This window comes from Schistocerca nitens, chromosome 6, assembly GCF_023898315.1.
Source record: "Schistocerca nitens isolate TAMUIC-IGC-003100 chromosome 6, iqSchNite1.1, whole genome shotgun sequence".
Classification (NCBI taxonomy): Eukaryota; Metazoa; Arthropoda; class Insecta; order Orthoptera; family Acrididae; genus Schistocerca; species Schistocerca nitens.
Window position 1 is genome coordinate 45945562 of NC_064619.1, and position 26843 is coordinate 45972404.

Below are 26843 nucleotides of genomic sequence, written 5' to 3' on the forward strand. Positions count from 1 at the left end.
TTCTGAAGCTGTGCATTTTAATTTCTCTGGGCAGCAACAGGGCAAAATACAGTAGTTGAATTTTGTCTGTCCATCGTAACAGAACAGAGAAAAGCTGATGGAGAAACACTCTGCTAATGAGACTTCCCCACTATTTACCAAGGAGCATTTTTGAAATGTTTTATGAGAAAAAAGATCAAAGAAAAGTGTGCATTTGCATCCGCATGTGTTTGGTTGTGTGTGTGTGTGTGTGTGTGTGTGTGTGTGTGTGTGTCTGTGTGTGTGTGTGTGTGTGTCTGTGTGTGTACGCTAACTTCACAAAGGATTTACTCTGTAAGCTACCACGGTTTTTGTGTTGATGATGTCTAACCTTCGATTAATTGCCACAGTAAAATTGTCTACAACGACTGAAGTAGGTAGTGGGGTGTGGAATAAACTAATACTTTTAAATTTCACCACAGCCAGAAATTCAAGGGATTAAAGTCAGGTGAATTTGGAGCCTACGATACTGGACATCATCAACCAATACTCACTCATTAGGTCTTGTTAGGTGCTTTTGTACAACGTGTAGGAAATGGGTGCTGCCACAGCAAGCATAAACCATGTCTGGGTCTTTTGGCCAGGCTGACACTACCCAACAGCACAGGTACTTTTCTGTGCAGAAACTGATGATAAACAGCACCTGTTACTTTGTCTAGTAAAGTGTATGGTCGTCTGAGTCTGTCACTCACAATTTCTGCAAACACACTGGTACTAAAGCAAACCTGATGCCTCACTTCCATGCTCACCAAAGATTTGCAAAGGCCCATATTTGATTATTATGGTAATTTATTATCCCACAGTGCGTGAATTCCACATCACCTGTAAATAAAATGTACGATATGAAATGTAGATGTTGAATGATCTGTCTTAGAACCCATTGGCAGAACTGTTATCTGGCGTGATAGTCTTGAGCCATGAGTACTGATACACACTAAAAATGTGAATAACGCAATTGCTTATACACACTAGACCATTCAAGAGTGTGATTTATGTCTTCAGTTCTTCACACATATGTTTTAGGACCATGTTTTACTCATTGCATCACTTGCTTCTCATTATCTTGTGTTGTCCTTATTGCAGATTATCCGATGACTGCAGTAACTGGAACAATCTTTTGAAGATTTCTTCGGATGGAGTGAAATGTTGAGGATGTAATGTGACATACATGACACGTTTATCAATCAGCACTGTTGGCTGAAAATATGTCCCTTACTTAGGAACATCATTTGATTGTGTCAGCAACCCCATATTACTTGATAAGCTGTAGAACCTCAGTATTAGAGGAACTGGCTATGAATTAATAAAATTGTATATGAGCAACAGGAAACAATTTGTGTTGCTTAAAACAAACAGTGGGTCTTTCAAACCCCAAAACTACTGATATGAAGTGTGGAGTGCCTCAATGCTGCACATTTTTTCTCAGGCAGCGTATGTTCACAGAAGTGATCAAGCCTGTAATTATCAGTGACTAAAATGTACAACACAAAACAAAGATTAATGCAATTACCCTAAAAAAAAAAAAAAAAAAATGCTTTTACCACAGTTCAGCATAGTGTTATTGTGCCACTTTGTCATTGCATTCAGTAAACCTACTCACAAGTTGCTTCATAGTCAACTCTTCACAGTAAACCTAATTATACTGCTATTTATCACTGTTAATATAGAATTAACACAGCCTTAAAAACAAATCCCAGGCAGAATTGAGCAGTACTGATGGCGAGCTTGAAGAGGAAGAGTAATGAGGATATTACTGTTCACTACAGCCATACTACAATGAACAGAGCAGGTTTGTTTCCAGATAAGACACAAAGCACATACCATTGACATTTGCCCTGTAGTGGAGATATTTTCAGTGTAAGTAGACATAATGATAAATGAAGGTAAGAAAACAAACAAAATGCAATTACTTGACGTGAGCCATCAGAAATCATGGGTTTCTTATACTAAAATACTCAGACAATATCCCTCTGGAATTTTATGAGCATATTTTGGGTTCATGTTGTAGATTTTTAGTCACAGGATACGAATTTTGTGGTTTTATAATTTTGTCTGGATAAAAATATGCCTAGCTGTAGTAACTGGACAGTTGACGGTTCAGTTCTGACAGTAGGAAAGCTGTAATACAAAACACATTAAAAGCATAGGTTACTGAAATTTTGTCAATTACATACATTTCTTGAAGCTAACAGATAAATGCATTATCATGGTAGTAAAAGCTTTCAATACCTCTGATCTTCACAAGGCTGCATTTTACATTTTTCAAACTCTGATGGCTTTGGTCCTTGGCAGTTTTCATCAGGCATCTTGGCATAAGCTTTTGAGAATTCCAAATATATTCTGCAGTATACATCACGCGTGCGAATTCCAATACCACAAGTTACACTGCAAGGGCCCCATTTTCCTGCCATGAAGCTGGCAAAAAGTGTAGAAATACATTAACATGCATATCATCCTACAAATCAGGAAGAATTTACCTTCATGTGTAACTTTATGCAATAAAAATGTCCATGAAAAATACAAACATTAAAAGTAAGAAAACATATATAAAGCCATGTGCATAACAGATAGAACACTCATTATTGCATGCAGTCCGGCATAAACTGGAGTATAGTCTGAAGAAAAATGTGAGGAGAGTATCTTTTATGAACTTTCACTTTGATCCATACAAAAATCTCACCAAAGTCTACCTCTTTATACAGCAAGTGGCGAAGATGCTTCTTAGAAATTCATTCCACAAGCATCCAGTTCATTAGCTTTGTTACTGCTCCTTGTCATCTGGTTCATTCCACAATAACACTGTGCACTGTGAGAATTTTTTTGTCAAATAAAAAAAGCAACTAGTCCTGAAAATATTAATATTTTCTGAGAAGGAAACAATTGCTAATGTTTGTTAGTCATAAATAAGTTTTGAAAGAATTTGTGCACACCAAGAAAACTTTTGTGATATGCAGATATTTGTAAACTGCATTAATAATCTATCATTTAAAGAGGTTATCAATATACTTCAATTTTTAGTATGACTGGGCTAAAAGTGTTATCACCCAGTGTGAGACATAGCAAAGTGAGATAGTTCCACTGTTACAATTCTACTTCGTAAATAAAGATTTTTTTTTCTTTTTTCCATGATGCATGTGATGCATACTGCTAACTAAAATTACATATAATGAGTAAATTATCATCCATGTGATATTTCACTAAACTTCATTATTCACAATAAAATTTGCTGTCTGCTTATGAAAAAAGTACTTTTACTTCGTCTAACAACATTTTATTTAAAGAAGCATTAATAATTCATGATAATTACAAACAATTGCACATCAAATTTAGCTACCACAAAAAGTTATTTTAAGATTAACATAGCTTATTTAAAAGCCCTCACCTCCACTTTTTGACAAATGTTTCACTTCTTCCAAAAAAATTATATTTTAAAAGTTACTTTTATTCAAAATTTTCATGTTCCAATCTATAAATGTCATTCTTTGCAAATATCAGTGCCAAGGTTTTGTAGCTCCAATTTCTTTTTGTCAAAAAAATGTATACTTTTACTTAAATAACCTGTTGGTTAGGCCTAATTAATTATTCCAACTAGAAAATTTCACTTTCTCGAAAATTCTTGGTGAACTTTTGGGAATCGCTATGCACATTAAAACTCCACACTCATGATGTATGTTATGTTGTTTTCTAGCTAAGCATCTTTAGTAATGGGCATTTTTTCTATCTTTCATGCTAATTTCCAAAATATTCATTCCTATATTTTACCAAATTGTAATTTTTGTAATACACAGATTCATAAACAGGCATCAACCACACAGCCTGTGTGAGTCATGAATGAGTTTTCAATCTGTACAGTTACTATGTCTCTGTTAGGATTGTGTAAAGAAATTATTAGTCTTTGCCAATGATGAACTTTGTGAAACTTCTGCTAAATAATGTAGCTCACTGATTTGTGATACATATATTGAGGCTCCAAAATTGAGCTTAAGTGTGAATAAGTATGGAAAGACTGAACTGTAATTTCTGCAATGTTGTGTACATTATTTAACAAACTTGTTATTTCACAACTGTTCACTAAATCCAATAATTCCTTGAGAACAGTTGAAGTAGAAATTCCATGAGACTTATGTTTACATTTAAATCACACTCCGCAAGCCACTAAAAGATGTGTGGCAGAGGGTACTCTGGTACCTCTAACTGATCCCACCCTTCCCTCTTCCACACACAAACAATGCATGGGAAGAATGACTGTCGGTAAATCTCTGTATTAACTCTAATTTCTCAAATTTTCTTGTCTTGGTCATTTAGCAAGATGTATGTGGGAGGAAATAACATGCTGGCTGAATCCTCCCAGAAAATACTGTCTCAAAATTTCAATAGTAAAGCTCTTGGTGACGCAAATGCCTCCCTTGTAACGTCTGCCATTGGAATTTGTTGAGCAACTCTATAACACCCCTGCACTGACTAAATGATCGACTCTTTCTTGGATCTTCTCTCTCTCTTTTATCAGTACTACCTGGTAAGGATCCTAGATTGCTGATCAATGCTCAAGAATAGGTTGAACAAGCACCCTGTATGCCTCTTCCTTCAGGACTGACTTAACATTTCCTTGAGGTTCTTCGTATGAGTCTTAGTTTGGCATCTGCTTTTTCTATTATTTGGTTTATGTGGTCATCAAACTTAAGGTTTCTCTGGATAGTAACTCCTAGTTATTTTACAGAAGATACTGCTTCCAGCAATTTGTTATCAGTAGTGTAGTTGTGTGATAACTGGATTTATTTTCTTATGTATGTGAAATATGTTTCATTTATTTACATTCATGGTCAACTGCCAGAGCCTGCAACATGCCTCAATACTCTGAAAATCATTCTGCAAATCGATACTGTCTTCTCATATTGGCACTTTCTTATACACAACCACATAGTCTGCAAACAATCTCAAAGAGCTTCCGATTATTTTTACCAGATCATTCACATACATGTAAACAGTAATGGTCCTATCACATTTTCTTGAGTTAGTCTGAACATTACATTTACATAGGGTGATTTTCTTCCATTAAGAGCCTTGTTGGTTTTTACATAGAAAATTTTTGTTGTCCAAGAACATCATAAGTCTTGAGCATAAAACATGATCCATAATTACTTAAGAGGTAAATGTAACAGTGTGGGAGGTGGTTGCAGAACTGATGATAGATATTCTTCTGATTTTGTTACAGGAAAAAAATGTTACATTTTTCAGTGAAAGGCGATAAATAATTTTGTTACTGATAGTGGTTATTCTTGTTGTAAATGTGCTGCCTTAAAATTCTGAAAACTGCACTGCATAAGACCACACACACACACACACACACACACACACACACACACACACACACACACACAAAACAGAGGATATTCTTTTATTCTCCTTTTCACTTCATTACTCTTTTGCGATGCAATTTTTGTTTTTAAATGCTAACTGAGAAAGCAAAACAATGTGCTTTCTCATGCAGAGCTCTTCACTTGTATATAGATGTGGACTATACCACAAAAGGCTCTTTAGAAAAACTATCGGCTTAAATTCTTGATTTTGTGATGCAATGGTGGCTCAGGACATACATGAAAAATTATAATAGTGGACAGCATTTGCAAAGAGAGAAATCTGAATGAGTTACAATGTCATAGAACATAAAGTGTCTGAAGAAATGTACACATCAAGAAACCTTATACAGTGAATCTTCATGTACTCTGTTAATGAAATTGTAACCAGTTATACATTTATTGCTTCAGTTTTATTATACAACATAGTTTGCGCATGTGATAGTGAATCAATCAGATGACCATAGTAACGATGGTAGTAAGAAACAACAAAAACATAGCTGCAACATAAGTTCAGTTCAAAGCAAAATTACTGTTTTCCACATTTAGAAATTCCATTACGGAATAGATCAGTGCAACGAGTACCTTTAGTTTAGTCTTTAATACTGGATCTGGAACAATTTTTATTTCATCCAGTATATTGTTGTGTAATGTGATGCCAGAATGAATTATAATTTCCTGGTAGGTTGAAGTTATAGGAAATTTATCACAGACATTTGAGTGTACTGTACTTGGTACAGTAATTGTGTCATAGGAGAGTCCTCTATCAAAATCCGCATTATCTGCTAATACTGTTCCATCTGTGGTGCGCAGGCACATACATAAAGGTGAAACTACATATCTGCTCTCTGTCAGAATGCACACTCGCATAGCTGAAAACAAATGTCAGATGTTGCCAGACGTGCCATTAAGCATAAAGTGTGTTCTGAAGAAATTAAGGAGATCACCTGGTCTCAAGCCTTGTCCAGTTGAAAGCCGCCATCACAATTTATAAGATCTTGTGCTACACTCATTTCCACAGATTATTTAATTACTGAGTCCCAAAATGGTCTCACTGGGGCAAAGATTTTTGAGGCAGAAAAGTACATAGTATGTTCTGTGGTAATTCAATGCTCAGCTATGGCTGGCTTTCTGGGTTGTAAAAGGCAAGTGTGCACTCATGTCCAATGCACCTTTCATGTACTGAACGTGTCATCTGACCTATGTAAGTTTTGCCAAAGTGGCAAGGAATTTTGTAAATTATGGTCTTCTGCACTCTCAAATCATCCTTTACTGAATCGAGAAGAGCACTGATCTTCATTGGTGGCCTGCACGCCACAAATGGAACAGTATTCACAGAGGCTGCAGATTTTGATAGAGGAGGCTCCTATGATGGCTGCCAAAGTGCTGGCTTCTCAGTGCAAATTTTTGCTATAAAAGCTGGCACTGTCGACTAGCAGTATCCAGTGGCGGACACTCAACTGAAAATGGGTGGACAGTTGCCAGCCGAAATAGGTCAGCATGATCTGGCTGCAATCCCGAAACCTCATAGAATATTCAGTACATGGGAAAAACTTCAAGAATCACTTCTGGAACTCACTTTTCACCATGGTGTTCAGTTCCTTCAATGATTCTGTTTGTATCTCATCAGTGGTGACAAAACGATTTTCTTTTATGGTTCTTTTCAGCCTTTTGAATAGAGAGAAGTTGCAGAGGGGCTGCAGATAGCAAATATGGTGGCTGATTTAAATAACAGTTTTCTTTTTTTCCTAAAAAATCATGAACAAACACTGATGTGTGAGTGTGAGTGTTATCATGATGCAATTTGCACAAGTGATTTTGCCACAACTTTGGTCGTTTTCTTTGGATTGCATCAAACAAATGGGGTGTAGCTTCCTGGTAGTGTTCCTTATTGACAGTATGACTATAAGGCAGGAATTCTTGGTGCACTATCCCACTGTAATTGAAGAAAATAACGAGAAGAACCTTCACATTTAATCAAATCTTGCTCTTCGGGCCGTTCCCGTTGGGGTGATTGGGCCTTGGTTTCATGGTATGCCCGTGATTGGTCACCTGTTATAATCTTCTATAGAAGTTCTGGATCACCATTGATTTTCTTCAGAAATTCCTGAGCAATGTCTGCACAGGGTCATTTTTAGTTGAAATTCAACAATTTAAGAACAAGCTTTGCTGCTACACATTTCAGGCACAAAACATTTAAAAAAAATTTGCTTGGAATGAGCCAAAGGATATGCCAACACCATCAGCAACCTCTCTGATGGTGATCTGGTAATTTTCCAGAACCATTTTCTTTACTTCTTGCATATTGTTATCAGTAATTGATGTGCTAGGGTGTCTATCTTCAATGTCTTCTCAACCTTCTTTGAAACATTTATACCTCTCATAAACTTTTGTCTTGCTCATAGCAGATTTGCTAAAAGCCATAGTAATCATTTCGAACATGATGTTCCATTTTATTCAATTTTTCAAGCAAAATTTAATGTAAATTCTTTGATCCATCTTTTTAGTAAGTAAAAATTTGTGAAGCACTCGACAACACGCATAACCTTTTCGACTGCCAACAATAAACTAAATACTCAAAACAACTGAAAATACAAATGTGCATCAGGAACTTATGCGCTGACAAGATAAAAAATGTTTTGAAAATTGGATGTATAAAGCCTGCAAAATTAAAAAAAAATCTTGTTACTTTTTGATCACACCTGGTACATTCTTCCAGGATGAATTTTCACTCTGTGGTAGAGTGTGCATTGATCTGAATCTTCCTGGCAGTTTAAAACTGCTGCTGCTCCAGGACTCAAACCTGGGACCTTTAGAGCTATTCAAACCCAACTCAAGACCCACTTTCACAGCTTTACTTCCACCAGTACCTCCTCAGTTATTGATGGAAGCAAAGCTGTGAAAGTGGATTGTGAGTCATGCTTGGGTAGCTAGGTCAGGGGAGCACTTGCACATGAATGACAAAGTTCCTTGTGCTGCCAAGATGTTTCACATATGTTCTTGTTGAGAACTAGTTTACCATTTCTCATTTTGAAGACAAATAAGTAAATAAGTATGGGACATTTAAAAAAATGAGGTCAGTAAACTTTAAAAGGCTAATTTTTTTTAACCACAAATTATCCTAAATGCTTTGATTTTCCATCTAAGTATGTTTATGCTTTGATTAGTGGTTTCTAGAAAATGTTTCCACAACAGAGTAGTGAGTGAAACAGTGAGTCTAAAACATGCTTGTATTTTTCAGGTAAGTACGGATGACGACCTACAAAACACTAATGGGTTAATGAAACTGTCAAGACCATACCTACTTCACATGGCCTAGAAAAACTTATCAAACTAATAAAACTACCTATTCCATGTATCCCAGAAATTATTTTAAGTGTAGCCACATCTTCTTTAATCAAAGGCGTTTATTTAAATTATTCATCTACACCACCTGACAACAAAAGTGAAATGGAGGAGGAAATTAAACTTCATGTGTTGGAAGGTATGTGACGTTATTTCAAAATCAAATCAAATTTACAAAGAACTTGCAGTATGAGCCCATTTATTATTACGATGTTGCACCCACTCTGACTTGGTGGACATACTCTCACTCAGTTAGGAAGGATGTCATGAAGCCATTGTATCCTCTTCTGTGGCAACTTAGCCCATAGCTGTTACTACTTGTTCCCAATATACTGGATATTGGCCCTGTGATGGAGCTGACATCTGAGAAGGCCACACAAATGTTCTATTGTGGATCTTTCTGGCCATCAACATACCTCAACATGATGCAGTCAGTTAATAGAGACAAGTGTCATGTGTGGATAAGCATTGCCCTGTTAAAAAATGATACCACTCATTACTGGCACATGAGAGGTAACATGTGAGGATGCAGTTTGCGCGTGATACATTGTTATGCTGTCAGAGTTCTGTCAATCACTCCTGGTGCTGACCTGAGATCATACCTGATGGCTCTTCACACCATGGCACTAGAAGTAGCACAACTGTGACTCTCCAATGCAATGGATGGATGGGATCACTTCCCAGGTCACTGCCTCACCTACTGACAATAGTCATCCAGTGTACTGCAGAACTGCAGTTCATCACTGAACACAATGTGATGCCATTAATCATCAGTCCACACTTCCCGCTAACAGCAATACTCCAAGTGCAGCTGTTCATGTTGGTTAATGGCAGTCTTCAGATGGGATGGTAATTTCCTAGTATGGCTCCTGCTAGTTGTCGACCAATGGTGAGAGATGACACAGAATGTTACAGGGAGTCCGCTTCTTGCTCTCAGACTGCAGGCACAGATATGAAGAGGTTAAAATGTTCTTGTTGTACAATATGGCAATCTCTTTTGTGACTTACAGGAACCTTTAAGTATGCGTACCCTCACGTTCCCATGCAGTCCATCACTGGGCCACTGTCATACCTGAATGCCCCGCAAGTTTGGATACTGTACAATTCCAGCAGCTGGTCGAATGGGGAACCACAACTAGGCGACTTTCAAACTCCATCTGAAGCTGATATACCTGCCTCACATGAGTATACAGTGTCTCCGTGTCCTTGAAAGCAATCACTCAACATCTGATAATGTTCATGCTCCTTATACAGGGTGAGCACAGAGTCTTTCCCAGATTATAGCAATTTATTACAGAATAACAGTTTGACATAATAATTTACATTTGATGCCATTACATAGGTTAGTGTTACTAGTCCTTTTTAAGACCACTTACATTATTAAACCTCAACGTGCGCTCCCTTGGTAGCTCGGAGAATGTCGAGACGGTATTCCAGTTCCCACCAGGTGTTAGGTGTTTCATAACATGTGTTCTGTCATAGTAACCACAGCAGCTGGTGTGATGAAGACTCTGTCCTTAATATAGTAATATAGCCCCCCCCCCCGCCGCCCCCCCCCCCCCCCCCCCCCCCCCCCCCCCCCCGCCCCCCGGGATGTAATGTCTGGAGAGCGGGTTGGTCAGGTTGTTGGATTGTTCCTTCCAATCCACCAATCCGGACATTACTCCCCTGTCCAGACATTATGCCCCTTGACTTTTTTTTCTGGGGTATATCAAGGACAGAGTCTTCATCACACCAGTTGCTGATGTCAATGAACAGAAGGCTAGGTTACAAGCTGCTGTGGTTACTGTAACAGAACACATGTTATGAAACACCTGGTGGGAACTGGAATACCACCTTGACATTCTTCGAGCTACCAAGAGAGCACACATTGAGGTTTAATAAAGTAAGTGGTCTTTAACTAGTAACACTAATCTATTTAATGGCATCAAATGTAACTTATTATGTCAAATGCTTATTCTGTTATAAATTTTTATAATCAGGGCAACACTTTGTACTCACCCTGTATATCACACTAGGTATGGTAATAGCACCATACATGTACAACACTAATGTACTCTGGGCCCATTCTACTTGTCACAGAGAACTGTAACTCCGATCAGTTACATTCTCACCTATGGTCTGTATGTGTATGAAGTTACATTGACTCTTGATCGTGTCTTCCGGGTGCTTTACTTTTTTGTCAAACTGTTTATGTCATCACTATATTCAATCCTCATCACTTCAGAATTCCAGGAAAAACATCAAAATCATTACCACCATTAGTTTAAATGGAATTTGATAAAATGCCACAATTTGTGTTACTAATATGCTAGATCTCTTACAGAATAGGATTATCATGGAAGCATAACAACATACCAAGGCAAGCAGCAGAGAGAGGTAAAATCACAGTCAGAAAAATTACTGCAATCGGTTCTGTGCTATTTGTAAATGTGAACATGCAATCATCCACATTTGATATTCCAGGTTTTCTAGTTGCAAGTGTTGATTGCAATGAGGAAATGGTGCAGTAATCCATAAAACATAATCAACTTAATTATGATCCTGTTATGTCTAATGCACACTTAAGCAGCTTATTAATATTTATAACTGTATACTGCTGAAGCAGAATTCAATGTCTTGTGCCCAAAACAAATTTTTAACTCTGCAGTCAAGTAAGTGCCCTTTGAAAATTCTTGAGGGGCACATAATGGACCAGTCTATCAAGAAGTTCTGAAGTATCTCATCATTTCCAGATTTTGTTATATGCTTATTAACATGAATGGGACATTTCTCATCATAGAAAAGAGGAAGAACATGAGGGTTTAACATCTCACTGATGATAAGGTTATTAAAAACATGACTTGAGCTCAGATCAGGTGAGGTACGAAATTTTTGAAGGAACCATGTTGCCAGTGATTATAAATGATTTGGAAAACCGTGGATACCTAAATCTGAATGGCCAGATGGAAGTTTACACCCTTCTCTTCCCAAAGGTGAGTCCAGTGCACAGCCTCTGTGCCATCTTACTGTCTTCTTATGACAGATCCTGCTCCACATCTTAAACCAAAATAGTAATTTTTAAGCATATCATATACTGAAAAAATTGTGATCAACAGGTAAAGTTTATTAAGAGTAATTGTACCAAAGAACACAATTTTATCTGAATTTCAGACTACAAGAAATGAAATGAAATAGCTCCCATGACACTTAAGCACAATTACGGTCACCTTTTAAAAAACTCTTTTGAGGTTGTTTTATAATAACCATTTTTTTCCACTCATCTGATAATTAGATGGAAATCGGAAACTTTTTCCAGCCTTGTATTTTCATGAAATGTACCTCTATGTTATACACTGCTTCAATGATTCCTGATGATATGTTAGTTGTAGTGATAAAATTATGATTAATCAAACAAAAATAGACAGATCAAATTTTTGTTTTCTCTATATTTCTGACTTGCAACTTAAATACTGAACAACCTGAAATTAGTAGCATTTAGGAAAGTATTGGACTCACATACCGAAATTTGCCCTCATTTTGATTCTGTATGTGGGTAGGATATGGGAAGCTGAACTACATGTTTACAAATGTATGTGTGATGATGTGGACAGGCCGTATACATTGGAAGTTCCCAGTTTGAAGAGTTCTGGTTACCGCCCACACTTACAAATAAACTGGAAATATTTATTGAATGCTTTAAAACTTCATTAAAAGAATGTCCAAAAGGAGAACACTTCTAATTTTTTTTAAAGGAAAGGAAACAAAAAATTGCACTGTTGTTGCTGAAAACGTGTGCGCTACAGGCATTGGATTGAAGCTGCAGTTCACTGTTGGCTGCAGAAGACTTTACAGTTGAAAATTTGCTGAAAATGGGACTGTGCAAACTTTTCTTCATATATTTGATTCACATTGGCAAGTTGTGTATGTCACAACTAGGACTTCAACAGATGTAAACAAGAAGGCACAATTCTCAATCATTTTCAAGAAAATTGAGTTTGAAAATTTTAGACATGTTTATATACTTTTTTTGGTAACTAGTGTTAATGAAATCTGCATCTGAGTGATGAAGCACTTGGTTTCATAAGGGTGAGGTATTTGGATTGAATCCCACTCCCATTATTCTTTTCCCACATAATTCTAACAACAAATTTATTAAGGCCATGCAAATTATCAATACTTAATGATTCATTCATCATTTTCATAAGCTTTATCCTGGAAAAAGCAGAATTTTTTTTCATAAGGCAATTCGAAATAGAAAAAGGATACACAAGCACTTTCAGTCAAATCCATACAGTCATTTTATTTACATTACTGTACATCATTTGTGGCAAGCACAATGTGTAACCTCTGATCATACAATTTTGTGGTGTACAATACATATCAAAGGACATTACTGAATTTTGGTTAACACAACTGTTGGTGTACAACTGATTGGATTTTTTATGCAGCCTTCTCTAGAAACTATATATTCTATTCTGCTCCATGATGTACACACAATCTATAGTCATTTTATAAGGTTCTTCACCTGCCCATAAAAACAAGTGTCACAAGGGTGCAACAGCAGAGTACATTTTGAAGGACTTACTTTAACACTGCACTTTGGCAGACCCTCTACATCTTGGAAAGTTCTGTCATACAAACCCAATTTTGTTTGCCCTCCCTATGAAATGAGGAGCAAAAGAAATTGTTCTTCTTTTATGTATGGTTCCAAGACAATGGTTAGAAAATTCTGGTATAATGCTGTTGTAAGTTTCCTGCTCTTTGAAGATGTTACCGTATTGTTTTTGTATTTGCTAGTGTACTCATCAGCTGATTTCTTCACTCTTGTCCCAAATGAACGCTTCTTGCAAGCAAACTACGACTGTTGGTAGAAATTTTCTGGATAACATAAAAGCATACTGTGCAGGGTACAAATGGGTCACCTTACGCATATCCTTCTGCTGCACAAGAACCTCTGTTCTCTGTTCAGTGAGAGTTCACAAGTTGACTGATATTGGTACACTAAAATATAATTTATAAATTTAATAAATAAAACACAGTAAATGAAGCAGACAAAAGGAATACAAACATCCCAAAAATGAGATTGACAGGAAGTGCAAAATGGCTAAGCAGGGAGGCTAGAGGATAAATGTAAGGATGTAGAGGCTTATCTCATGACGGGTAAGATAGATACTGCCTACAGGAAAATTAAAGAGACCTTTGGAGAAAAGCGAACCACTTGTATGAATATTAAGAGCTCAGATGGAAACCCAGTTCTAGGCAAAGAAGGGAAAGCAGAAAGGTGGAAAGGGTATATAGAGGGTCTATACAAGGGCGATGTACTTGAGGACAATATTATGGAAATGGAAGAGGATGTAGATGAAGATGAAATGGGAGATATGATACTGCGTGTAGAGTTTGACAGAGCACTGAAAGACCTGAGTCGAAACAAGGGCCCGGGAGTAGACAACATTCCATTAGAACTACTGACAGCCTTGGGAGAGCCAGTCCTGACAAAAATCTACCATCTGGTGAGATAGATGAATGAGACAGGCGAAATACCCTCAGACTTTAAAAAGAATATAATAATTCCAATCTCAAAGAAAGCAGGTGTTGACAGATGTGAAAATTACCGAACTATCAGTTTAATAAGTCACAGCTGCAAAATACTAACGGGAATTCTTTACTTACGAATGGAAAAACTAGTAGAAGCCAACCTAGGGGAAGATCAGTTTGGATTCCGTAGAAATATTGGAACACATGAGGCAATACTGACCCTACGACTTATCTTAGAAGCTAGATTAAGGAAAGGCAAACCTATGTTTCTAGCAGTTGCAGACTTAGAGAAAGTTTTTGACAATGTTGACTGGAATACCCTCTTTCAAATTCTGAAGGTGGCAGGGGTAAAATATAGGGAGTGAACGGCTATTTACAATTTGTATAGAAACCAAATGGCAGTTATAAGAGTTGAGGGGCATGAAAGGGAAGCAGTGGTTGGGAAGGGAATGAGACAGGGTTGTAGCCTCTCCCCAATGTTATTCAATTTGTATATTGAGCAAGCAGTGAAGGAAACAAAAGAAAAATTCGGAGTAGGTATTGAAATCCATGGAGAAGAAATAGAAAATTTGAGGACATTGTAATTCCGTCAGAGACAGCAAAGGACTTGGAAGAGCAGTTGAATGGAATGGGCAGTGTCTTGAAAGGAGGATATAAGATGAACATCTACAAAAGCAAAACAAGGATAATGAAATGTGGTCAAAATAAGTCGGGTGATGCTGAGGGTACTAGATTAGGAAATGAGACACTTAAAGTAGTAAAGGAGTTTTGCTATTTTGGGAGCAAAATAACTGATGATGGTCAAAGTAGAGAGGATATAAAATGTAGACTGGCAATGGCAAGGAAAGCATTTCTGAAGAAGAGGAATTTGTTAACATCGAGTATAGATTTAAGTGTCTGGAAGTCGTTTCTGAAAGTATTTGTATGGAGTGTAGCCATGTATGGAAGTGAAACATGGACTATAAATAGTTTAGACAAGAAGAGAATAGAAGCTTTCGAAATGTGGTGCTACAGAAGAATGCTGTAGATTAGATGGGTAGATCACATAACTAATGAGGAGGTGTTGAATAGGATTGGGGAGAAGAGAAGTGTGTGGCACAACTTCAGAATTTGAAAGAGGGTATTCCAGTCAACATTGTCAAAAGCTTTCTCTAAGTCTACAAATGCTAGAAACATAGGTTTGCCTTTCCTTAATCTAGCTTCTAAGATAAGTCGTAGGGTCAGTATTGCCTCACGTGTTCCGATATTTCTACGGAATCCAAACTGATCTTCCCCGAGGTCAGCTTCTACAAGTTTTTCCGTTCGTCTGTAAAGAATTCATGTTAGTATTTTGCAGCCATGACTTATTAAACTGACAGTTCAGTAATTTTCACATCTGTCAACACCTGCTTTCTTTGGGATTGGAATTATTATATTCTTCTTGAAGTCTGAGGATATTTCGCCTGTCTCATACATCTTGCTCACCAGATGGTAGAGTTTTGTCAGGACTGGCTCTCCCAAGGCTGTCAGTAGTTCTAATGGAATGTTGTCTACTCCCGGAGCTTTGTTGTGACTCAGGTCTTTCAGTGCTCTGTCAAACTCTTCAAGCAGTATCATATCTCCCATTTCATCTTCATCTACATCCTCTTCCATTTCCATAATATTGTCCTCAAGTACATCACCCTTGTATAGACCCTCTATATACTCCTTCCACCTTTCTGCTTTCCCTTCTTTGCTTAGAACTTGGTTTCCATCTGAGCTCTTGATATTCATGCATGTGGTTCTCTTTTCTCCAAAGGTCTCTTTAATTTTCCTGTAGGCAGTATCTATCTTACCCCTCATGAGATAAGCCTCTACATCCTTACATTTGTTCTCTAGCCATCCCTGCTTAGCCATTTTGCACTTCCTGTCGATCTCATTTTTGAGGCGTTTGTATTCCTTTTTGCCTGCTTCACTTGCTGCATTTTTGTATTTTCTCCTTTCATCAATTAAATTCAGTATCTCTTCTGTTACCCAAGGATTTCTACTAGCCCTTGTTGTTTTACCTACTTGATCCTCTGCTGCCTTCACTATTTCATTCCTCAAAGCTACCCATTCTTCTTCTACTGTATTTCTTTCCCCCATTACTGTCAATTGTTCCCTTATGCTCTCCCTGAAACTCTGTACAACCTCTGGTTCTTTCAGTTTATCCAGGTCCCATCTCCTTAAATTCCCACCTTTTTGCAGTTTCTTCAGTTTTAATCTACAGTTCATAACCAATAGATTGTGGTCAGAGTCCACATCTGCCCCTGGAAATGTCTTAAAATTTAAAACCTTGTTCCTAAATCTCTGTCTTGCCATTATATAATCAATCTGAAACCTGTCAGTATCTCCAGGCTTCTTCCATGTATACTATCTTCTTTTATGATGAAGCTGGTTGATAGTCATATAGAAAGCTGTGCAATATTGCAGCAGAGCTAGTTGATGACACGACTGCTTTCACAGGTGGTCTGGTTTCTTATGGAGTGGAAAAAGCCTGTGACTGGAAGGGAATAGGAAGTGCTGGGTGGGTAGATTGGGCAGGTCATCACAGGTGTCATATCCCTGTGGAAGTCTCAGGTGCAGGACCTGACCGGGTGTGGCATAGGGTTGACTAGGATGTTGTGGAGGTTGTGTGGGTGATGGATCTCCACTCTAGGAGTGATGGGAAGGATCTTGGGTAGGATGTCCCTCATTTCAGTGCACGATAAAAGGTGATCAAAGTGCTGATGAAGGTTGTGGTTCAGTTGTGCCAGTCCAGAGTGGTATTGTTTGATGAAGGGAGCCCTTGGGTGGGTTTAATTGTTGAGTGGTCCTTAAGATAGGTAAATAAATTAGTGAAATCAATGTGAAGTGAAGTAGAAATTAGAAAATAAATGTAAAATTATGTTTAGTTTAGAAAAATTACACACTGGCAAACAGCGGGCAGAGCAGAAGAGGCAATGACCGTGAAGTCAGCACGTTCAGGAGAAGCCATCGCCCTCCCCACATAAGCGGAAGCTGTCGATTCAGCCATCAGGGCATCGCCTGACCGGCTCACGTGTTTCTCAATTTTCACATTTGATCAAAGGCCCTTGCCTACATTCCAAGAGCTATTGACCGACATTAAGAAGATTCTTCGAGAAGCTTTTCAACGTGACAAAAGAGGCAATGACCATGAAGTCATTCACCTCCAGTGAACTGAAGTAAATAAATACGCGAGACGCAGTGGGCTCGACAGTAGTTTTTCAGTTCAGTTCCAGTACACTTCAGTTGGTGCTGAAGACCATCATGCAGGAAGAGATTACATCATACACAGAAGCACCAAGCCCGCCGCTGTAATGGAATGGCAAGCAGCAGTCTCGTCATCAGAAGACAGAAGTTAGAAGGTATTTGAAGACTGATTTTTATGTACTCGGGTGACTTGTGAGGATGGGAAGGAGACGGCCTCACATCAGCAGTCACCTGTGAGCTGATGATGAAGATCTGATAGCGAAAGACTGGCAAGCTGGAGTCCATTGTTCGAGTCCAGGACGCTGGCCTTCCCCCGCCGCGCTGCTCCGCTGGCCGACGCATAACACTGTCACATGCGGCCTCATCGAGAAGAGAAACACTGGGACGCCACATCTGAGGTATCAGCATCCGATTCACAACTTTGTTCTCAATAATTAAATGGGCCACCACACGGTGCGTGTCGCCAGTCAACTGGGCGAAATGGCGGCACGAGATACACACTGCCAGGCGTAATCAGACGCTGCTGCTCATGCAGCAGAGGCTTCGCAAACAACACAGCTGCCGCTCTACCAGCCAGAATAATCCAGTAAGGAAACCATTGTACAAATCTTCAATAAAAGTTATCTTATGTAAAAATGCTGTTTCATTCTACCTCATACCCTACCCACATGTTGTTAAGAGAGAAAAAGTAATTTATTTAGTGTTTTCACCCTGACATAATGCTTTAGAATCAAATGCCCTTTGCAGTAATGCTCATCCTGACAATTGACTAGCATCAAAAGAGAAAACTCAGTTACATAATGGACTGAGGTGTGGATGGAGCCATCAGGGAAGAGGTGGTCAGCGTTCAGGAAGGTGACACGCTGGGTTGAGGAGGACCAAGTGAAGCAGATGGGAGAGGTGTTGAGGCTGTGAAGGAATGGGGATAGGGTGTCTCGGCACTGAGTCCACACCAGGGAATGGGAGGCTAGGAAAGTTTCCTTTAGATGACTCATAAATAGGATGCCATACGAAGGTGCCATGTGGGTGCCCATAACTGTGCCTTGGATTTCTCTGTGTACCTTTCCTTAGAAGAACTAGTTGTGTGTTAAGATAAAGTTAGTAAGGAGTATAAGGAATGAGGTAATGGGTTTGGCATCTGAAGTATGTTGGAAGAGGTAGGATTCAATAGTGGTAAGACAATGTGCATGAGGGATATTGGTCTATAAGGAAGTGATGTCAACAGTAATGAGCAGGGATCCAGAAGTTAAAGGGACAGAGATGGCGGAGAGTCAGTGAAGGAAATGATTGGTATCTTTGATGTGGGGGGCTAAATTTCAGGCAGTATTCCTCCTCATCGACCCCTCATAGCACCCAGATGCAGCCTAGTGGACATTTTCAACTTGACACATCCCCCAGAACTCCTTCTCAAAGCCAAACTAAATGCAGAGTTGAAACAGACCCAGGACACTGTTGTTAACCCTTCCATCAAATTCATCAGCCTCACAGAAGTTTCAGTCCTATCCAAAGGATCCACCTTAAGCCCTTCTTCCAATCCCTGCAATGAAAACACTTCTTTGTCACCCATCCCTCCAACCAAAGCCAACCTAATCCCAACACTGAACTCTGCCTCTGCCAGTTCAAACAACCGTCCAACTGTAATCCTCCCCCTTTCCCTCCCAACAATATCCAGAAATTTCTTACCTTCAACTTGGCCTCACCATCCTTTCCCATGTCCCCCTATAAACACCAGTGTTACAGCAAAGAACAGGACAGCCATGCACAGCCTCAAAACAGATCCTTATCTAATCATCCTATCAGCAGACAAAGGTGCCACCACTGTCATTATGAATCACAGTGACTACCGGGCGAAAGGCTTCTGCCAATTGTTTGACCTGTCCACCTGTAAACTCTGCCAGAGTGGTCTCATGCCTCAAGTCCAACATAGCATCCAATGCCTCCTAAAGTATTAGGACCTCCACAGCCTCTCTCCAGAATTTATTTTGCTCCTCACCCCTAAGACACCCTGCACACGTATCTTCTCTGTGCTCCCCAAAATCCGCAAATCCAATGTAACCCCAGCTTGGTCCCACAAGCAATTCTTGAGTGAAGAGCAGGTGAATTATACCAACTACAACACCTTAACAATGTCTTATTTCAACAACTAAATGAATGACCAGAATTGACAAGCCATTTGGGCTGCTACGTCACACACTAATTGCAGATATGCAAGGCCGAAGGATATACCTGTTTCACAGCATTCTAAAACTATTACTATCCATGCCTTCTGACCCAAACAGATTTTAGTCCGCTAATAATGCACAATTTTATAACTGCTGAAGTATAATCTCCATGGAGTCCAACCCCTACTACTGTGGCATTAACAGGAATGGTAAATATCAGCAACAGCTTCCTTCAATTCACAGCTGCCATTAGGACCATCAATGTCAACCTGGAGCCTCGCTAATCAGCTCAAAAGCTGCTAGCTTGCACTGTACATTAATATATAATACATACACAAGCACTACACACAACCAGATCATCCAGATAGTGGAACATGAACTTGAACTTAATATCCACATTAATATATAATAAGCAAAATCTGCAGCAACATCAACCATGCCAACAGCTTCCAGGCACTTAAAATCCATCAAAATTCAGTCAACAACTGCAAGAACTCAAATGAACTCAACAGTTGCCAAGCTGGTCTGAGCAGCACCTAAAACCACTGGTAAATTTAAATAACAAACTGCTACAAAGATAATGAACACAATAGCTGTCCAGATCATTTGTGCAGCACTTAAAATCACATGAAAATTTAAGCACACCTGCAACAGCCCAGATGAATTGAATAACTGTCCAGCTCACCCTAGCAACACTTAAAAAAACTGTGTTAACATTTGAACACAAGTCCAAAGCCACTCAAGACAACAATCCAAAAATTCCCTTCAAGGAATGGAAAAGCTGGCACAACAACCTCCAAGTGGCCCACAGCACAGCCCACCAAAGCACAAGCGCCAGCAACCTTCTGCCTCCATGTCATTGCCAGAGTTGCACATGTTCCCTGCCCTACGCAAGAGGGCATTGCCTTGCTTACCCAGTAGGTCTTTTAAACTAAACCTCTAGCCGACCAGAGCCGAAAGGCAAGAGATACGCTCTCAGCAAGTGCCATATGACACACCAACAATCCTGTATGCCTTATTGTAGCTGGTTATTGCATCCAAACTGAAAGAATTTCAACCCTCATTGATCAACACCTCCAACCAACTGGCTGAAATCTAGTCTTCCATCTCAGAGATACAGATCAATTCCTTCACCGGCTCTCCACCATCCTCTACCCTGATACCTCCTGGATCCCTACTCATAACCTCAACACCTTCTATCTGCTCCATCCAGTCCTCCTCAACCCAGTATGCCACCTTCCTGAACATTGACTACCTCCGTGGCTCCATCCACACCTCTGTCCACGTTAAACCTGCCAACCACCAACACTACCTGCATTTTGACAGCTGCCATCTCTTCCAAAGCAAAGAATCTCTACCATACAGCCTAGCCATCCAGAGAAGGTGGTTCTGCAGTGACAACAATAACTAAACCACATCCTTGATTAGGGCTTTGTTTATTTATCTTCATGTCCTGAAATGAGGGACATCCTATCCATCCCTTCTGAAATAGTAGTCCATTGCCCCATAGGGATGTTGGAACACATACTTCCACATAAAAGTATGCTGATGTCACTCCTTCTGGTATACTAAGTGACTGCAGATGCTCAAAAACTTGCTTCCCATTTCTAACTATACATGGGTCTGGAAAAAAATAATTTTGTATGAAAATCTTATTGAGATACCTTGGTAACTGATTTTCGAACTATCAATGATACTAATAATATAGGCATATTATTTATGCATCTTGAGTGTGTCCTCTAGGACAGGAGTTTTTGGGTTCATTGGAGACAATTTTTTTTCTTTTTTTGAGGGTGGGGGGTCTGATCTAATATTATCTTTAAATACTTTTTTGATTTCCACCATGTTTGCTAGTGATATCACATATAAACCATTCTATGCCATTATCTGCAATAAATTCCAATTTCTGTTTACATTCAGCACGAAACAACACCATAGTAGTTTTACCTTTATTCATCCAAATAATGAGATCTCCATTCTCAGCTAGCTTCTTTGTTCATATTTTTAGCAACCCACTGGTGAGTGATACTACCTGTGGAATCCCTACTGTCCTTACCCTGATTAAGTATACCCCTAGTGAATCTAATAGTGACACTATTTTTCTTAAACACGACAGCTTACACAAAAATTATCACCGAGTTGTAACCATCCTGAGCTTTTGGTAAACTAATACCTCTTGCACCCAAACCTTAAAGTAATTATTAACTGCGTCATCCTATTCAGTTCACTGACACAATGGCAGTACCACTAAATACCTTTGTCTGCTGTACAGCCACTGTCATGTGAGGTGTTAGCTCTCCATATGTTTCTGTGTAAATATTTCTTGTTTATTAAATGAGAGCTTATCTATAAAATTTAATTCATGGTCTGACAACTGAATATTGGTACAATTTTATACCCTGGGGAAAATACAAAACGGGGAAGTAATGGAAAGCAATGCCTTTTTTGTAGTAGGTTTTGCTCAACCTCCAGTCCCCAAAACTTGAATTCATGTGCGGCCTTTAATTCTTCCTTAAACAGCAACATATTATTCATAACATGCCTATATATAACACAAAAACATCTGTACTCAAAGCAGCTGTCAATGCAAAGTGTGCTAAGTATAATCACCCATTTTTAGTTGTTCTTCTTTTTATATAATTCCCTAATCTCCTGTGGTATGCACAACTGATTAATATTAGAAATGTAAACACATTGATGCTCACTGGCTTGTCTAAATATTGCAAAAATGTACTTAGGTACAACCTTAAGTGTAGAACACCTCTTATTAAATTTTATATCAACACTAATGTTCACTTAATTTGTGATGTAAATTAAAATATACTTAGATGTCCCCATGTCCTTTCCAGACATCATCTGACAAGTTTCTGTTGATATGACAACTGTTGCAGAGATTATTCTTGATTGATAACATCCACAACTACTGTTACAAATTTTATTTTCCAATAAAAGGAGAGCACAACCAGGTTTCATGACAACAGTCCCACCTTCAGATGCATTTGAAGAATTACAACCAAATGTTATGACTACCCATATTATCAAAACCTAAGAAAACCAGTAGAGTTTGTTATAAAACTGTAAAGAGGATATGTCAATATTTACAGAATATCCACACAAGTCAACTTACAGGGGTTAATATAATGATTCTCTGGTGCATGGCATGTATGCAGAAAATTCATCACATATATTTTAAGGTTGCACAGAAAATCACTTGCAGAGCTGAACCTACATTAAACACAACAGGTCCCCAGATATAAAAGAGTGTAACCACTCTGAATGAAATCAAAACATAAACTAGTAATGACCAAACAATGTACAAAAACAACATCAATGTACAAAAGTCCAGGCTTGATCTTGTCGCTAACATGCAGCCCCACAAAGAGCAGAATCCAGCCTTTTGCACACTAAAACCAAAAAGGGACAATACAAAGCCTCTGTACGTAATGGCATGACTGCATACATTGAATGCCCCTTTTGTGTAAAGATTTTGAGTTACCAATATCGTATACCCATCCATCAAGTACTGTACCAACCGCACACTGGCATTAAAATATAAGGTGATGGGCCCTGTTGTCACCATGCAAGTGAGAGCTCCATGGTGCCGTCTCATTGCTAAGCTCTAGCATATTGTGCCCACTATCACCACATGTGAAATATCGTGTGTTAGCACTGCTACCATCACACTACCGATAATAACACCAACAGGTGTAACCAAAATTAAGTATGTGGATATACTTGCTATAATGACACTTGCAGCTAGATACTACCACACGACAGCTTACACAAAAATTATCACCGAGTTGTAACCATCCTGAGCTTTTGGTAAACTAATACCTCTTGCACCCAAACCTTAAAGTAATTATTAACTGCATCATCCTATTCAGTTCACTGACACAATGGCAGTACCACTAAATACACAACTGAAAACTACATATTAACAGTCAATATAAAAATAAAAGCATATCATTGGAATGTGAACCTTCAACAGGAAGGCTAGCTGCTAGTGTTATGTAATCCAAAATTAAGATCAAAGTTTTTTCTGGTTCAATCAAATGTGTATGAGGTACTGCTATAACAAAAGTACTGACATCTGTGTGAAGATTTGTTAATGAAAATTGCACAAAAATCTGCTTCACAAGAAGTACTGATAGACCTGAGTCGCAACAAGGCCCCAGGAGTAGACAACATTCCATTAGAACTACTGACGGCCTTGGGAGAGCCAGTCCTGACCAAACTCTACCATCTGGTAAGCAAGATGTATGAGACAGGCGAAATACCCTCAGAATTCAAGAAGAATATAATAATTCCAATCCCAAAGAAAGCAGGTGTTGACAGATGTGAAAATTACCGAACTATCAGTTTAATAAGTCACAGCTGCAAAATAATAACGCAAATTCTTTACAGACGAATGGAAAAACTAGTAGAAGCCGACCTCAGGGAAGATCAGTTTGGATTCCGCAGAAATGTTGGAACACGTGAGGCAATACTGACTCTACGATTTATCTTAGAAAATAGATTAAGGAAAGGCAAACCTACATTTCTAGCATTTATAGACTTAGAGAAAGCTTTTGACAATGTTGACTGGAATACTCTCTTTCAAATTCTCAAGGTGACAAGGGTAAAATACAGGGAGCAAAAGGCTATTTACAATTTGTACAGAAACCAGATGGCAGTTATAAGAGTCGAGGGACATGAAAGGGAAGCAGCGGTTGGGAAGGGAGTGAGACAGGGTTGTAGCCTGTCCCCGATATTATTCAATCTGTATATTGAGCAAGCAGTAAAGGAAACAAAAGAAAAATTCAGAGTAGGTATTAAAGTCCATGGAGAAGAAATAAAAACATTGAGGTTCGCCGATGACATTGTAATTCTGTCAGAGACAGCAAAGGACTTGGAAGAGCAGTTGAACGGAATGGACAGTGTCTTGAAAGTAGGATATAAGATGAGCAGCAACAAAAGCAAAATGAGGATAATGGAATGTAGTCGAATTAAGTCGGGTGATGCTGAGGTAATTAGATTAGGAAATGAGACACTTAAAGTAGTAAAGGAGTTCTGCTATTTGGGGAGCAAAATAACTGACGATGGTCGACATAGAGAGGATCTAAAATGTAGACTGGCAAGGAAAGCGTTTCTGAAGAAGAGAAATTTGTTAACATCAAGTATAGATTTAAGTGTCAGGAAGTCATTTCTGAAAGTATCTGTATGGAGTGTAGCCATGTATGGAAGTGAAACATGGACGATAAATAGTTTGGACAAGAAGAGAATAGAATCTTTCTAAATGAGGTGCTACAGAAGAATGCTGTAGATTAGATGGGTAGATCACATAACTAATGAGGAGGTATTGAATAGAATTGGGGAGAAGAGGAGTTTGGGGCACAACTTGACAAGAAGAAGGGACCGGTTGGTAGGACATGTTCTGAGGCATCAAGGAATCACAAATTTAGCATTGGAGGGCAGCGTGGAGGGTAAAAATCGTAGAGGGAGACCAAGAGATGAATACACTAAGCAGATTCAGAAGGATGTAGGTTGCAGTAAGTACGGGGAGATGAAGAAGCTTGCACAGGATAGAGTAGCATGGAGAGCTGCATCAAACCAGTCTCAGGACTGAAGACAACAACAACAACAACAACAACAACAACAACACAAGAAGAAAAAAGAAATTACGTTCAGTTAACCCCTACTACCCCTGTTTAAAAACTAGTTTTGCTTTGTAGCTTTCTATCTCTTCCACACTCAGTGCTTTACTTCCAGTGTAATGGAGAATCTTTTGAGCCGCCTCCTAATCATAACATCTAGTGATTTAAGATGGGCTGTGTCATCTACTTGAGTCAGGCATTAAGCATTTATGTAAAGGATTTTTTTTAACTATCACTACCAGTCACAAACTGGTGGCGGTAATTTTAAAAAAAAAAACCTTTACATATTTCTTGAGACAGTCACGGTTGAAAAATAGTCAATATGGCTTCAAATTAAGCATTTAAATTTCTCACTCATTTTGAAGAGCAAAATATATGTAGATTTTGCATTAAAAGTAGCTATGATATATGATACTGCAGTCCATTACTCTCTAAGTGACATAATGAAGCACATAGTTTTATGAAAAGTATAAAAATGGTGGTTTACTGCAAGTAATCTAACTAGAAAATTCATTTGTGACTACTAGTAACAGAAATATTTGCAACACCCATAAGAATATGTAAAAATATGTCTCCAGAGGACAAAAACATATGGCTAAGTTCTACAGCAAAATGATACATTTTATACATATTGTTTACAGACAGTCCACTTCAGGCTTATTGGTACAGAAACTCGAAGCTCTTTGCATTCTTCTATTTATTTCTTTCAGTATAAAATCAATAAGATTAAATAGTGCCACTTTTCATCCCTAAACAGGCTTCTCTAAAATTGAAATTCTCTGAATCAGAAATGTCCTGCAAACTGTAAGGAAAACAAACATTGGCTAGTAAAATTCACAGGAAAGTACTGACATAGAGAATTTCAGTTTACAGGGAAGCCTTTGTAGGGAATGAAAGGGAATACTTTTTATCTGATTAGTTTTGTACTGAAAGAAATAAATAGAAGACAGAAAAGATCTTCAAGTTAATTTGAGAAAGTGAATACTGTGTGAAAAATTAAGGTCAAAATGTGCCTGAAATAGAATGACTTTAAACAATATGAACTGCTAGCAGTAACCTATATTCCAACATGGCCAAAAACGGAGAGCTTCTGAACGGGTATGGGTAATAGAAAGAACAATAATGAAAGACAAAGAAATAAAAGGATGGGAAAAAAGCAGTAATTGAAAATGTTATTTTAGCTTCTGTAAAGCTAAAATGGAAGTGGGTGAGACATATAGCCAGATATATTGATGGAAGTTGAATTACTTGTACAGAAATTATTTGATGGATTTTTTCTGAGAAGAAAAGGTTTAAGCAATGTCCTAGTGAAAAAGAGTGGATGACACTGGAAAACAGGCACAATGTATGTACATGTTTAATGTTAAAGCGTACTAGAGGCTATCAAGCAGAATCAAAGACATTCACATTTGCATAACACAGTTTGATCAGTGCTTGTGTTGTTTAACTGGATTAGTTATTTTTTTAGTTAACTTTCTTACACCAGAAATTATTTCCACAGGCACAACAGAAATATGTTTTTCCTTCCACAATTTAATAAGAAAAGATGAGATGTAAATGAAGCTATTATGGGTAAGATTTTGTCGAACACTAAAATTCCTGTT

The 26843-nt window shown here is 38.4% G+C and overlaps 1 protein-coding gene across 1 annotated transcript in view; it reads right to left on the minus strand.

Annotated features, from left to right (window-relative positions):
* The window catches only part of LOC126262791 (protein madd-4-like), a 362890-nt gene that overhangs the window by 238207 nt on the left and 97840 nt on the right, over positions 1-26843 (minus strand). The window contains exon 6 of the mRNA XM_049959614.1: positions 2248-2433. Within this exon, the coding sequence (XP_049815571.1) occupies positions 2248-2433 (186 nt within the window). The remainder of the gene's footprint in view (positions 1-2247; positions 2434-26843) is intronic.